The sequence below is a fragment of the Solea solea genome, chromosome 13, assembly GCF_958295425.1.
Source record: "Solea solea chromosome 13, fSolSol10.1, whole genome shotgun sequence".
Lineage (NCBI taxonomy): Eukaryota > Metazoa > Chordata > Actinopteri > Pleuronectiformes > Soleidae > Solea > Solea solea.
Window position 1 is genome coordinate 15,639,932 of NC_081146.1, and position 15,344 is coordinate 15,655,275.

The window sequence follows — 15,344 nt, forward strand, 5'->3', positions numbered from 1 at the left end:
GCTCCTGTCCTCCAGCCTCTCCATCATTCTCCACTCCCTCATTGCGAGAAAAGTCGCGAGTTTACAGTCCATAAAAGTCTACGGTAATCTAAGATTGCTCTGAATCACGATAAGAAGACACTCACGATTTCAACAGAAGTTTAAGAAGCAAAAACTGTTCTGTTACTAATCACTCAAGACTTGCGGAGAAGTCGCAGTCATCCAACAGCACTCCTCTGTGGATGCTTACAATGACTATTATATAAGCTTAAATCAGTCCCTGTCGGGCGTCTCTTCCCCCGGAGTCATGCAGTTAATCCAATCGTGTCGTCAAACAATTTAGCTCACTAATGTCCATTTAACAACAAGAAAATACTCCGGCAAATTAGAGGGATAAAAAACTGCCCGTCACTCTCTGCTTGAAGCAAAGTGTGAGATCGATCACTGTGAGGACTCAAAACTGTGCTCTCCTGTCTGGCGTACAGACGAGCATCCTCTGTGAGGAGAGCGTGGGAGGCTGAAGCTGCGGACACACACAAGCATAGGCACACACACACACACACACAAACACAGGCACACACTCACACTCACACTAACACAAACACGCCACTGTCACTGCCTCCTGAATGAGAGTCCTCACACAAAAAAGGCGAGATAGAGAGAGGCATTCAAAAAGTAAGGATGAAACGCAACATTTGCATATGCACGTGTTTCATGGTTTATGCATGCGAGTTTGTGCTGAGTGAGGGCATCAAATACTAATTAACGAGTGACTGTGTGAATAGACACACAGGTCCACACAGGTTGGTGTCACATGAAACAACCACAGCTTTTGTGGTAAACCGTTTGCCTGGCCAGCTACCAGCAAAACACGCTAAGTTCATTTTCTTATTTCCCAGATAAGAGTGGGAGTGCATGAGGCTGAGCTGGGGGAAAGTCCAAATTAAATGTGAAAACAATGACCTCATTGAAGCAAGCACAGCTGAACTGTATAATAAGTGCAGCATCAATTAAACAGAGGCTTGTAATAAGTGTGCTGGAGCCTGGTGTATTGGATATAACCTTTTCTGGCTTAAAATCTGTCGTTAACCATGGTCACCATAAACCAGTACCTGGTCCTAATGAGGCAGAATCTAATTTCTGTTTGAGGCGGATGGTGTTTGAAATGTGGTTAGGTTAAGACTATGGATAAGGTTTTGTTTAGGCTGTGCAAATGATGGTGCAGTGTCCTGAGAAGAATAGCTGCGCAAACCTATGTGTGTGTGTGTGTGTGTGTGTGTATTACAGTTGCTCATACTGAGCGTGGGAGGATTGGCCTTCTGTGGTGCTATTACCAGATATAACCACAGCGCTGTGTCTCTGTTCCTACCGAGATAAAATTCTCTCTCTCTTTCACACACACACACACACACGCTGATGCACTAACGCAAAAACACACAGGGTTTTAGGCTCCGTCAGATGGTCTTCCTCCTAACACAAATTAAATTGTTTCACAGGAAGTAACTTCGACACGAGCGGCAGCTTCTGACGATGACGTCACTGTGTGACGCCATGAATGTGACGACGCGGAGTGAACTGCGACGAGCGTCGCGTGAAACTGGGACACAATGACAGCAAAAGTTGTCATTCAGTTCTCCTACTATGCGTGGAGACTGTGCGTTTGTGTTTGCGTGTGTGCGTCCGTGCTTTGTTTACCTCAAGAGCCTCAAATCCTGGTTCTAAGGAGGCAGAACCTCATTTCTGAGGCTCCGGTTAAGGTGTGTTCCTACCTTGTCACTGTCCAGTGTGTTCTGTGATGTACGAGAGGCAATAGAGATGGTGTCTGGTTGGCTACTGGCGTCTCCCTGACTGTCCAGTTCCTCTCCATCCCTGCAAGCGGACAATATATTTTAAATCATTCCCTTGTTGCCATTATGACTTATTACGATACATACTGTATAGAGTTTGAGATTCTTATGCTTAAATATACTATATATATATATATATATATATATATGTTTGCATTACAGTTGTTGCTGCATATACAAAACACTTGACACTGAATCTAATGCAGTTGCTCACCGTCTGCCTTTATGTTTGGCTGTGGTTGTTTTGGGGATGTGGATGGGCTCCTTCAGAGCTCCGCGCAGGTGAGCAGTTCGCTCCTGAATCACTTCTCGAATGTGCTTGATCCAGTCCTGTTTGTTCTCAATACTCGAAGCCTGGGACACAACACATGATGAGCATTACATTCATTTATTTTCAGCAGCATAATAACCTGAGTCGTTTTTTTCCCCCCCCCCTTTTCGCTATCTCACAAAAAACAGACAATTCAACAACAAAGGATGTTAACTGCAGAGGTAGTTGCCGTGTTCACTTGTCTTGAATAACTAAGTACAATTCTGTCTGGTCCCTACATGAGCCACACTCTGACACAAACAGTGTCTCCTAAGCTCCACTTACAGACCCACAGAGACACTGTGGACTTTAAATATCGGCCTTGTGTTTATTCACGTCACAGAGCCAATGCGACAACGCTGTATTTAGCATATGACTGCCGTCATCTGTGTCGTCTCCTCCTCCTTCACTTAGCAACAAGTGGTACCCAGGCTGCTCTGACACGTGGAGATGGCCATTAATAGTTATGTAATCAGAAAGAGAGAATGCGGTAGAGAATGCATTCACTGGGATCCACACGTGTCTGTCTTCCTCTCTGTCAAACAGACATACAAATGCACGCTCTGAATAAAGCAGTGCTTCTGACTCACTGTGTGAAAACCACCAAGTTACTTGTGAGTTTGGTTTATGACCCATCAACGGCTATGTTAATATTTCTGGGCAATGAGTGAATAAGTACAAGAAAGTAACACTCCACCCCCTACAGGAAGTGAACTTTCTTGGCTGAAGAGAGGGAGCGATGCAAGATTAGTGGGGGAAGACTACAGATATACAGATATGGAGTGGCTCTTTTTTTTTATTGTGTGAAAATCTTGACAGTTCCCACAGAGGGCAAATTATTCTAACTCTATTATGTGTGTTTGATGCAACACAGTGACAACCAATTCATCTTCAGCAATAAAAGGAACATCTTGATACCTTGAGGACGATCTTGTTGTCCGAGGTCGGGGTCCTGCCCATCCAAAGGGCAAACTTACAATGGTCTCCCTCCACATGTTCTGTCACTCCAAGCTCTGATGTCTGCGGAGGCGAAAACACATGTCAGCAAAAATTGTGCGAGTTTAGCCTCAATAAAAATAAGTGTGGTCCGAAAACCTGATATGACAAAAGAAATATGGTGCCTCGGGAGACATAGAGACAAAAAACCATCACACTCAAATTGTACTCGAGAAAAGGCCATTGTTCGGACTGGGGACGCAACCCCGGACCTTCATGCTGAAAAGAGTGCTAACCACGAAACCAACTATGTGACCCATTGTCTTAACAACTGAACAAAAATAATATAAATGCTGTTAAAGGAAAAAAACAGTCTGAAGACACAAAACAGCATATTACTTACAAAGAGCTTGCTCTTGTAGAGGTATTTGCTACGCCCGTTAGAGTCCTTGACTTCTTTGCTGAAGACCAGGGACATTTCGAACAGGAAGAGGTGTCGGTCACGACCTTTACGAATCAGTGTCTTGGGATCCCAGACCTGGAAGGAGTCCTGGAGTATCAGCTCTCCCTGGGAGTCTATGTTCCCATCAAAGCCTGAAAGGGTAAAGCAATTAAGAAAAAGGCGTATTTGTATGTGATGTACAAAAATGTTTGTGGGTGTCAAGCGGAGTGATGTTGAGTGAAGTTATGTATGACTCAGAGATGAGTAACTCGGGCTGAATGACTGATGTGAGTCCATTCAAGAAGTGAAAGACAGCAGACAACAACAAAGTGAGTGAGTGTATACGTGTGCATTTAAAAACCATAACCACGTGATAAGACATGTGTGTGTGTGTGTGTGTGTGTAAACCCACCATCCAGCATAGAGAGGTGCATTGCATCGTTGGCTCTCTTGGGGACGCTCAGCATGACTTCAAGACCATCCTTGATCTCACCTTTGCCCTCCTCACAGCAGGTCAACAACTCCTACAACAGAAGCGCCACAGACACATACAGTACGCAGCATTAGTAGTGCACACTCAGTGACACGTCACACACATTATATCCTGTATGTTAGAAAATAGTGGCAGAGAACATGTGAAAACAATTGCAGTGGAGGAAAGAATTATTAAAAGGCTGAAAACAGTTTCTCTCCAGTGTTCTGTTCGGGATTTGTTGAAGCTCAATGAAGCATCCTCCCCAAACGCTATAACGATATAAACCCTCAGTTTTTACCTCCATGCCAAAAAACACAGAAAACTAAATTTAAAAGTCCTAAAGATGAAGAAATTAAGTATCTAACAATAATAAAATAGAGAAAGGGGGGGGGGGGAGAGAGGGCAGGACTGTGGCTAAACCAACACTGTGTTTATGTACAGTATCTTGTTAAACTGCAACCAAAATTGGGGAAGTGTCACAACAAATGTGGTCCCCTTTGGTTTATTGTACAGGAGGATTGACAATTGGAGTGTTTCCTGTTATATTCTGTACGAACACTGACTTATAGCGACCTGGAGCTGCTTTGGTCTCCAGTCTACAGTTTTGCCATTCACCCATTCACACATCCATACAGCACATGTGTGTGTGCAGCGCATTTTCTCGCTAAAATATTTCATACGTCATCATTCAGATGCTGTCAACACAGCCAGGAGAAGTCAAGTGTCTCACCCAAGGACACATCTGCATTGAGACCAGCGGAGCTAGAATTCTAACAACCTGTTGAAAGACGACTCGCTCCACCACTGAGTCACTGAGTATGTGTGTGCATATGTGTGTGAGTGTGTGTCCTGCTTTTGGGCTCCTCCAGCAGAATGTTGTTGAATTTTACATGATTTGAAACCTGGTGGCTAGTAACAGATTTTCTTGTGCAGTGACAAGGCCAGAATAGGGCAGGTTTATTAAGAAGAGTAATAATAAACAGTTCCTGGGCCATACCTTGAGGAGGAGCTGGTACTTTGTGATTCTCTGGACTGGTTTGATGAGGTAAGATGAGATGGAGTTGGCAAGACGATGCCTTTGCTGGATTTCCTGCGAGAACAAAAAAGAGGAAACAGTCTTTCATCCTTTTTGGACAATTTCAACTCTCTGTCTTCATGTATTGCGAGATGCATTTACACCAAATGATCAAAGCACAAATTACAACGGCAGTACAGTACTTGTTGTTACTTACATCAAAGTAGGAGCCAGCATGTTCCAGGATGAGCTGAGTGGAGTCGGGCTTGTTCTTACAGTAATTCACATACATCTGGAACTTATCAGCCTGAGGAGAAGAAATAGCATCTGTATTTTACTCATGTGATAAAAGATTTGGTATTCAACATTTATATGGACAAAGTAATAAAAAAGCAAACTGAAATAATAGTTCTCGTACCCAAGTCACAAAACAATGACCGACATCCTCTGGGAGCTGCTCATACTTTTCCAGCTCCTTCAGGAAGATGCTGCAGAGAGAAAGAAAGATGTGAGTTGACTGGTAAATGTCACATTTCCACCGTTTATTTACATTTCCAAAGATATACTGACTTGTGATGAAACTCGTAGAGATCCTGCATGTTCCCAAAGATGATGTGTTCCTTGTTGACAATACCAGGAGGAATCTCCTCCACACCGCTGGTCATCTCCCACAGGTACGTCTGCAGACCACATCAGGAGAGAACAAGTCGTTGAATCGTTTTTTTCCGCCTTCATTCTTTGGAAGTGAGTTTCGTATAATATTATGAGGTACTTACCTCCATACATTCCCGTAGGTCTCTGACGTAGGTTTTTTCTGTCTGAATCAGCTCAGCCATTATAAATCTGAAAGGTCATGTGACACACACGTGTTGTAGCTCAGTATCAGTCATATATGTGATTATATACGAAAAAGAAAAAATTGCTTTTTCACTGTCAGTTTCCACGAGGAATCATTTCACTCTGCTTTGCAGGTTTATATATTCTTTGTCACAGACGTTAACATAAGTGGAGCGACCACGAGGGACAAATGGGTGGTGAGACTGTCTGACTTCACGTTGCCGTGTGTGGAGAAGGACACTGATACTGAAAAGAGACTAAAGTTCAGCTCTGACTCACACTGCACTGAAGTGGATTTAGCGCGGCATAAATCAGAGAGCAAACTGTCCATAATTAACCCTTTTATATTTGAACTGTCCATATGGTGATAAAAAAAATAAATCAGTTGGATTAATAATACAATGTTTAACTCCAAGGTTATATATTCTCAGCACATGTCTGCCTGTGGTTTGTCCCTGTGTTTATTATATTATATTTAAAAAGGCCTGTGTTGTAGATTGTGGTGTCTGTAAAAGGACAGATGTGTCTATTTTATGTGCCTTTTATTGCATGGTACTGATACAGTGCACCTGGCCATCACCTGGGTCATCACTGGTTGTGGCAGTGCTAACAGACAGCTGTCTGTCTGTCTGTCTGTCTGTCTGTCTGTCGCTGCCCTTTGTTCTGAAACATTACTGTGATGTGCTTGTATTTGAAAGTGACTTGGTTTTGCTGTATGCTTTTTAACTGAGAAAGTGGAATATGATAGGATCACTGATGTAGGCCTCATGAATCTAAGTAAAATCTCCTTTTATCTGCATAGTTGATTTTAGTGCCATCCCCAGCATTTTAAAATGTAAAGAGTGAAGAGTGAAAAATGACATGTTTTCATATGTCTGCTGAGAAATGACTAAAGAGAAAAAACTGTGATGAAGAAGACACACGTCTGCTGGACTTACTCTTTCCTTCGTGCTGATTTCCTCTTCTCCTCGTTGAGTTCGTGGGCAGCATCCCTTAACTTGACCTCTGACCCGGGAGCACTGGCTGGAATGATGTCCAATTGCAGGTCTTTACTCTGCAAACACAGGCGACAGAGGCTTTTATGTGGCACATAACAGACATGTTATATCAGCAGTTAGCACGTCAATGCATGGGGTATTTGATGTCTCTTAGCACCAGCTCGTTAGAATTAACAGACGAGGATGGTGATCCTTCATCCGACAACCTGGCGCTGACTCTCACACTTTTAAAACTACGATTGCAGTGCAGATATTCATCACATAACAATTATTACTCTAACCTGAGCCAGATCATTTTCACAATACTCATGGGTTACTTTAGGCTTTTTGATCATAAAATAGAGATCCCTTTGATTTTTACTCACAGCCTTGTTTGAGTCGGAGGAAATGCCAAGCGCCGTTTCCAGGCAGGTTCGATATTTGTCCATGCGGAGAGAGAAGTCCCTGTAGCGCTTGTCCACTGAGGACACCCATTTCTTTATCTCCAGGGCATGGGCGTGCCCCTTGTCACAAAACCCATCCGCCAGCTGGATCAACAGCTTTACCCTCTCTTTGGTTTGCTGTCAATAGAAAGACATTCAGTGAGAAGATAGATGCGACCACAGAGAGGCAATGACAGCAGAGGAAAGGTGGGTAAGAGAGAGGCAGAGGGAGTGTGTGTGTGTGAGAGAGAGAGAGAGTGTGTGTTAGGAACCAGGGTGTTGCTTGATGGACACAAAAGCTTGTTCTCTAACACAATAACAGTGACACAGCAAAGAGGAACCTGGACAATACACTGCCCAGGGAATGGGCCTCACAGTGAGGCACAGGACACACACACACACACACGAGCAGCAGCTTAACTGGCACAATGTTACTCGCATAGACAGATCAGCAAGAAAACATACAAACACACACACATACCTTAGCTGTGATCTGGAATTCTTCATGCTCCTTCAACAGCTCCTGTGTGTGGTGAATACTGGAGCCTGTAGATGTGTGTGTGGACAGGTAAAACTCCCCAGTGTCATGGATCCACTCCAGGGCCTAAACACAAAAACAACCAATCACAAGTGAGGACATTTACACTACAGGGACTTTAGAAAGTCTTAAATAACATAATAAAGTATGATGACCTGGTCGGGGCATAATAACTCCCTTGTTATGAATTCACGGTCAATACAATCACAGCCAACGTGTTGTTTATCTGTGAAAACTTACCTTCGTCTTTAGATTTGTACTGATGTTAATGTTCCATGGTACAGAAACCTATAATGTTCCCAATCTTATTCAGTGAAATTCACTTTAAACCTTTTATTTTGAAAGATAAATTAAACATCTCACCACATCTTCAGTTTACTTTCTCAATTTATTTTGAATTGTCTCGTGACACCAGGAATTATTTGGACCCAGTACTTAAAGTACAGAAAAAAAATACGTCCATGCCTATGATGTCATCTGCTGTTACTGGTTAAGCACCTTGCTGTATGGCCTGGGCTGTGCTATCCAAAGACCACAAGGGGGAGCCATGTTTATTGTATTTAAACAGTCTTTGATGTGGTGAGGTGAGGGCTAGGAAGCGTCACTGTCACCAAATTGAAAAGATTTTCATTATCATAATAATTATAATATCATTCTTGAGAGTTCCTGGCTGCTACAGTAATATCAAAACTCAAACCCATCTCACAGGTCCTCATATCATAGAACAATGTCTCTTCTACGTCTCGTTTCATTGAAAAAAAGACTGCGTGTTCCCATGACTTGACCTTCCACCCTTGTGTCACTTGAATCTCTTGCTTTGTCTAAAACAAAGAAAATAATTCTAGAGGTTGAAATGTTCAGCACTGCCGGAGGGACAAGTTTAATGTCTGGAAACATATGTTTGGGCAACGCTCTGTAACAAACGTAGTGTTTAAGTTTACTGTGCCACATAATGACGGCTGTCTTAAAGCCCGTCTTTGTTGTAAACGTCTGCCAGCTGACATCACGATTTACATTCGAAACGTATCATTACTGAGAAAACAGACTGCACATTTTATTTAAAAAAAAAAACATAGAAAGGCGGAAGTCACAGCTGTACGATAACGGAGAGAAGTAAAGCTGCTGGTTTAGTTCAGTTCAAACAGGATCCAGTCATTTCTTTTTTTACTGACACATCTGACAGAATACAAACCGGAACACAGAGACACACATAATCAAGCACACACCTGTTTGGCGCTGCGTTCAAACACCACATATTGCTGGCACTGGTCCAGCCTCCGTTTCCTCATGGTCCAGAAGTGGAGCACTCTGTTCTCTCTCTGCAGCAGCTCATTCAAGATATCTGAGTAAACAACATGTTTACTGTACGTCAGAATGATACAGTAACACACAAGCAACCTTTATTCATAATTCAAAGAATAAATGAAGAAATTATGAATGGAATTTTTTTTTTTTTAATGAAGTGTAATAATGATGTGATGCAGAAATGATGAAGATGATACTCGTTCACTTACTCTTAACCTGAGTCTCTGGAGCTTTGACATGGGACAACATGCCGGGCATGTTGACACTGTTTCTGTGCAGGTACTTCAGGAAGACATCGGCGTTACGCCTGGCTAACGTACAGGCCTGTAAGTACGCAGAATGACAACAGACATTATTGACTCAAGATTTCATGTCTTTTCATATATTTTGTAAATATTGTCATATTTTTGTCTGTCTCACCTTGAGGAAGGCCTCTTTCTGCTCCAGATGTTTGCTGATCATGGGAGTGACATGGTCGGACTCACTGTTAGGGCCCAGTTTATCAGCACCGCCACACCAGTCTTCTTCTCTCTTGTACTCCTGCTCCAGGCTTTCCAGCACACTGCACACCTGAAACATGTATAACACCGAACATAGAACTGCTGTGACACCAAACACCGACTTTCATGCAAACCAATGCAACTGCACTCTGTGACTGTGAAGAATTTGAGTCTCATCATGTAACACAACATCAACATGTTTCAACAGCTTCACTTCCTAGGAGTCTGCATTGACGTCCATTCATTTGGACAACCTAAACAAACTGTTATACCTCACCTTAACCACTAACCAGTAAATCCTAATCTTAACCAAACCACAATTCAAACTTTACACATTAAACCAGCTCTTCAGAAATGAGGTTCTGCCTCATTTGGATCAAGCTGTGAACAAATACAAGAACACACAGACACAAACCTGCTCAGAGGTCTTGTAGAAGGCCACAGAAGCATTAACCAGCTTGAGCCTGTCCTCCATCTTCAGCATCAGCTGCTGCCAATGGTCGGCCACCTTCGAAAATCAAACAAAACAAATCCATTTTTGCCACTTCCATCTTTATCAAGCTACCGCACTGTCATCCCTGATATCCTTGGGTTGGTTTTTTTTTGGTGATGTGTTGAATCGTACCTTTTCTGCACATTCTCTGATCATGTCCATATCATAGTGGTTGGCCTGGAGTAAGGCCTCCGCCTTCTGCTGCACCTGCAGTGCACTCTGATGTGTTTTCTGCATATGGTATAAAGTTGGGTTAAAAGAGAAAAAAATGAAATTCTTTATGAACTTCTACATCAAAATGATTGAGTCAAAAATACAATCCCAGCTCCCATTAGCCCCTGCAGAGCAGTTAGGTAGTTTGTGGCAACAGAGGAGAGATTCAATAAAAGGTGGAAGCGTCTGATTGGAGCCTTGTCAAAGATTGCTTTGGTGTAAGAAAGAAAAAGACCGGTAATTTTTGTGAAAAAGGCTTTTGATTCCTGCACTTAAGTGATGATGAACAACAGGAAATAAAAGATGAGTAAAGGATTTCCTGTCAGTAATGGCACGGGTGTTAAAGTTCCAGTTTGAGGTAAGAAAAAAAAATCATAAAACACAGCTTCCTTCTGGATCTGTGTCCATGTGAGCGCCGCAGAAGTAGGTCAGGTAGCAGCTTGCATTCAAAATGAGCTCGGGCTGACAAGAGTTCAAAGAAAATGCACCCCAGCTAATCTGTGGTAAAGAGGAAATAAAGACGAACAAGGACGCAGAAAGACGAAAGAGAGAGGCAGCGACGCAGTTATACATGATTCCATTTCATGTGCACCTTATGATAAGGAGGGAGGAGGTACACTGCATGCAGACGTGAACCTGAAAAGTGTTAAGACTTAAGAAGGAAGCGCGATGAAGCAGCACAGGTCCAAAAGTGGTAAACGATGCGAGGAGAGAGAGAGAGAGAGAGGATGAATTTAGCGAGAGGAAATGAGTCGATAGGAAACAAGAAGGAAGAGGGGGGAAAAACATTTTACCTCTATTGCATGTTGGAATTGTTCATGTTCCTTCTGCAGTTGTTCGGCTTCTTGAAGCGAACTGGCTGTGATCAGACCAGCATTCAGCATGGACTCTCCATTACGGATCCATCCCAGCACCTACAACACACACACACACACACACACACACAAAGTCTTGATGACCAGTGGAAGTTGCTTTACTTTACAGTTTTGCAAATGACCTATTCACACACCACCATGAACACGTCAGCACGTAGACTAAAGGAGCTGGGGATCAAACGTCCAACGTTCCAGTTGGAAGATGACCTGCTCTATCTTATGACCGACAGCCAAATACAAAGATTTTCAGTGTGTGTGTGAGTTGGATTCAATCAATTAAAAAATGTACTTATCACTTGCAAGAGTATCCTGCACTCCATGGGATTATCTTTTTCGTATATATCTTTATTGCTTCCTCGGTCTATAAAAAATACAATTTATCTTCTATCCTCCCTCTAAAATATCTTAAATCTCAAGGGACTTCATGGTAAAGTAAAGGTTAATTTAACACTACTTGCTGCTTGTAGTTATCTCTGAAAGACACCCGGCTCTTCCTCTGACTCAGCCTGCACGTCTGTTAGGTGGGAGACGAGGCAGAGGTGCAGTTGCAGCTCGGCTATAAAAGCGATGATGCAAGCCGCGCTCCAACTGTTGTGTTTCAACAGCACTCGACGGGGCTAACGTTTCCACTGCGCTTTCAATGGCCCGAGGCGAGACATGCATGAGTGTCGGCTGCTGAATATCAGAGATGTGTGACTCAAATATGCTGAACAATCAGCAGCAGCAGCATCAGCATTAATGAGCGCACATATGACTCACTGACATGGCATAGAGTACGGTTTGATTTACGCAATATGTCATCTGCAGTACTGTACTTTTTACGTTGACTTATATCCCTCATTCTCCAGCGCTGCCAGTGACAGACATAAACGAGCAGCTGTCGAGACACAAGGAAACACACCAACAATTTCTACTTGGGGATTGATAAACCACTATTAGCAGACTGTAGGTTGCTGTAACAGACGCTATCTGCATTTGTAACACTGCCGCTCTGTGGGCAGAGGAATAAAAATAACACTATGGCATCACACCCTCATTAGTCAGATCTGTTTTAATCAGGGCTTCCTCGGAAATGTTTTGCTGCAGGAATAATATTTTGGGAATAATTTCAGTCTTAAGCGTTTGCCAACATTAATAAACAGTGTTTAGTTAAAACCGTAGTGTCTAATGAGTTCACGTGATGCCGATTAAACTCGGCACAACGCTCTCTGTGTTTCTCAGTAAAGCGATGCTTAGATCTTGTGCGCGTAAAGCTTTGAGAAGGTTTGAGTATAAACTCTAGTAAATAAACGATTACTAGATAAATGGCGACAAATGAGATTAAGAATTAACCTGAATTTCAATGAAGGACAAAGCATATAATTCATGTGACACTGTTTCTGCTCACATCAACAAATAAGCAAAAGGTGCACACTGCAGCTTTAACTCTAAGGCACAGAATAGTTGTTTTCAGCCACATCACTATGACAACAAACCTTGTTTTGGCTCACAGTTTCGTTATCATTATCAGAAGGATGTGTTAGAAACGTTGTGATCATATTCGACTACTAAATAAATACAATGATGACATGACATGATGATAAGCTGAGAAATGTATTTTCCATAAAATCCTGTTTTTTCTCCAGTCCATGTTTCTGCTGTAATCCCGAGTTCCTGTTCATCTCACTTTCTCGGTGAACCTCAGCTCAAAATCTACTGCCCCGCATCAATCTGTCTTCTCCCCAAAAGTTGGAGGCTGATAAAATCAGATTAAATACCATGAGAGAGAGAGAGAGAGCAAAGGAAAGAGCAAAGGAAAAGGAAGGAGTGTGGCTGTTGACACTGGATGAGTCACTTGCCCATGCTCCTGTACAGACAGAACATACTGTAGCTGTCTTACTGCTTCACCACACTTTACTGTTACAGTCATGGAACAATATATGTCAGTTTGACCTCTGTCAACCTCGACAAAAGAAAGCAACATCCAGTAGGTAATCTTCCTCCTTAGTTCTTAACTCTCCATAGTCCTAATATTTAAATGTGCTTTAAGTTTTTTTCCACTCCCCTGATTTAAAAAAAACACCCACATTTTCAGAGAATAATAAGTAAATAGGTCCTTTATAACTTTCTTTTATTTACGCCCTGTTGTCCTTTCCTCCTTTTACTTTTTCCCCAGGTCGTACATACCTGTTTGACCTCAGCCTGTAAATGTCTTAACTGGACACACTGCTCCAGGTGTCTCCGGTGCTGCTCTGCTGCCAGATCCAACTCCTGCTGCTTCTCATGGAGGAATTCCAGCAGGTCCTGGACTCGAGTGGCCATGTCCACATCTCTGTCGCATAACAGCTCCACACCTGCACACATTTCAAGACATCACAAATGAAGTTTTTTGTTTTGCCAAATTGTTCTCTTTATAAATAGCTTTTATCATAGCTTATGATTTGCTGGCCCTTGCTCACAATTTTAGTCCTGTATTTTGCAGTATCTGTGTTGTCTACTAGACTTGAAGACTAGTAAGTTATTGTCATGGTAAGACCAGCTGCACAGGTAGCTCTCGCATGTATGTCCTCACTAATTGAGCCATGTTTCTTCCAGTAGCAGACGGCTTCGGTGGCCGACTGCAGAGCCAGATTTTTTGCATTGCGCCAGCTAGATTTGCGTTGTGTCACTGTGAAACACTGCAATAACAAAGCAGGTATGAGTCTGGTGCATGAGCAGTTTTACTTGATAAATGAGAGACAAAATCTTCTTGGACAAAGTAGACGTGTCTTTTGTTGCCGCCTGCTATCTTTATTTTTTTGTCCAGCTTCCAGGTATTTACTCTCTCACTGCTCTAGTTAGTCGAGTTAGTGTCAATGAACCTGTCAATGGACGTCCAGCACTCGCTCCAGCTTTTGAGTGTTTTGATGAGAGCACAGACAGGAGGGGTTGGCTTGTATCAGCTGTGTTTCTGGATATAGCAACCTTTTCCACACGCTTACTATACAGGAATTTTCTTTTTTTGTAATTATCTTATTTATTGATGGGACTCATTCTTTCTCATGTATGCTATTTGGTCAACACATCACATCAACAGATTCATTTAGAGATATACAGTAAGTAACCTATGCATGTATTCATATGTGTGTGGTGCATTTAAATTCTGTGACGGAATAATTATTAGGGATGAAAAACTGGATTGGATATAAAATCTAAAAATCCGATATATCACATGCCCATACAATGCACATACTGTAAAAATGTTAATAAAATCAGCAAGTTGAATTCTTTTTAGGGAGAAAAATATTTGTTCCACAGCTGAAGAATTGTGTCTTTGACATGACGCAGCACAAACGTGTTGTTACCGGGCTTCATACGTTCATAAAAGGTCAAAAATCTGACCAATATCGAGTTATATATCAGTATATCAATATTAGTATCGGACACATACAAGTGGTTACGTCCCATCTCTAATAATAAATAAAAATAGTGTTCCCTCACTTACCTGAGGCCTGCACCTCTGTGACATACTGCAGCAGCTCTTGTCCCTGGTGGATGACGTCAAAGGTGAGGTTGTTCATGGTGAGCGCCTTGTCTGCATGATGCTGCAGCCTCTGCTCAGCCAGTGTCAGGTCTTCTGTGTCAAAATCACTCATCTGCTGCGACAGCTCCTCGTTCCATGACTCCAGGTCTGAGATGATCTGAGAGGGAGCCGTGAGGATAAAGAAAATAAATAAATAAAAAATAAGCCCAAGAAATAAATGATGCTGTTCAATTAGTTTGAGGATTATAAAAACAAGTGAATGAGTGAATTTCACCCAGGATTTAGGGGCACAATTAAATTGTAAATGAAGCAAATTGAGTGTAAAGCACAGCAAGATAAATTAATAATAAATAAAATAGTACAGGCATTTAATTAGCCACATGATTAAGAAAATAACTGAATAGCAAGTCAGACAGTTTATAGTAATTCCTGTAATCCAACACTGTCTGTCATAATAAAGGATAACACAACACACTGCTGGTTAAGCAGCTGCACTGAGATGTCAGTGCTTGTCTCCAACTGCCCACGCAGACTGAATCATGATAATATGAGCACCATGATCTGAACAACATCCAGCCCAGTCTCTTTCCCTTTTTTTTTTTAAACCCCCCCCAAAAAACTGAATGTATTCACCTTTTTCCCTGAGGCAACTGGAAT

At 42.2% G+C, this 15,344-nt stretch overlaps 1 protein-coding gene across 3 annotated transcripts in view; it reads right to left on the reverse strand.

Annotated features, from left to right (window-relative positions):
• triob (trio Rho guanine nucleotide exchange factor b) overlaps positions 1-15,344 on the reverse strand; it is a 98,849-nt gene that overhangs the window by 22,387 nt on the left and 61,118 nt on the right. For all 3 annotated transcript variants that reach the window (XM_058646948.1, XM_058646949.1, XM_058646950.1), the window contains 21 exons: positions 14,649-14,844; positions 13,352-13,518; positions 11,105-11,224; positions 10,230-10,328; positions 10,020-10,112; positions 9,525-9,674; positions 9,314-9,428; positions 9,026-9,141; positions 7,743-7,865; positions 7,205-7,399; positions 6,780-6,895; positions 5,781-5,847; positions 5,575-5,684; positions 5,423-5,492; positions 5,222-5,311; positions 4,987-5,079; positions 3,927-4,038; positions 3,476-3,666; positions 3,055-3,156; positions 2,041-2,180; positions 1,749-1,848 (listed from right to left, as the gene is read on the reverse strand). In XM_058646948.1, the coding sequence (XP_058502931.1) occupies positions 1,749-1,848; positions 2,041-2,180; positions 3,055-3,156; positions 3,476-3,666; positions 3,927-4,038; positions 4,987-5,079; positions 5,222-5,311; positions 5,423-5,492; positions 5,575-5,684; positions 5,781-5,847; positions 6,780-6,895; positions 7,205-7,399; positions 7,743-7,865; positions 9,026-9,141; positions 9,314-9,428; positions 9,525-9,674; positions 10,020-10,112; positions 10,230-10,328; positions 11,105-11,224; positions 13,352-13,518; positions 14,649-14,844 (2,565 nt within the window). The remainder of the gene's footprint in view (positions 1-1,748; positions 1,849-2,040; positions 2,181-3,054; positions 3,157-3,475; positions 3,667-3,926; positions 4,039-4,986; positions 5,080-5,221; positions 5,312-5,422; positions 5,493-5,574; positions 5,685-5,780; positions 5,848-6,779; positions 6,896-7,204; positions 7,400-7,742; positions 7,866-9,025; positions 9,142-9,313; positions 9,429-9,524; positions 9,675-10,019; positions 10,113-10,229; positions 10,329-11,104; positions 11,225-13,351; positions 13,519-14,648; positions 14,845-15,344) is intronic.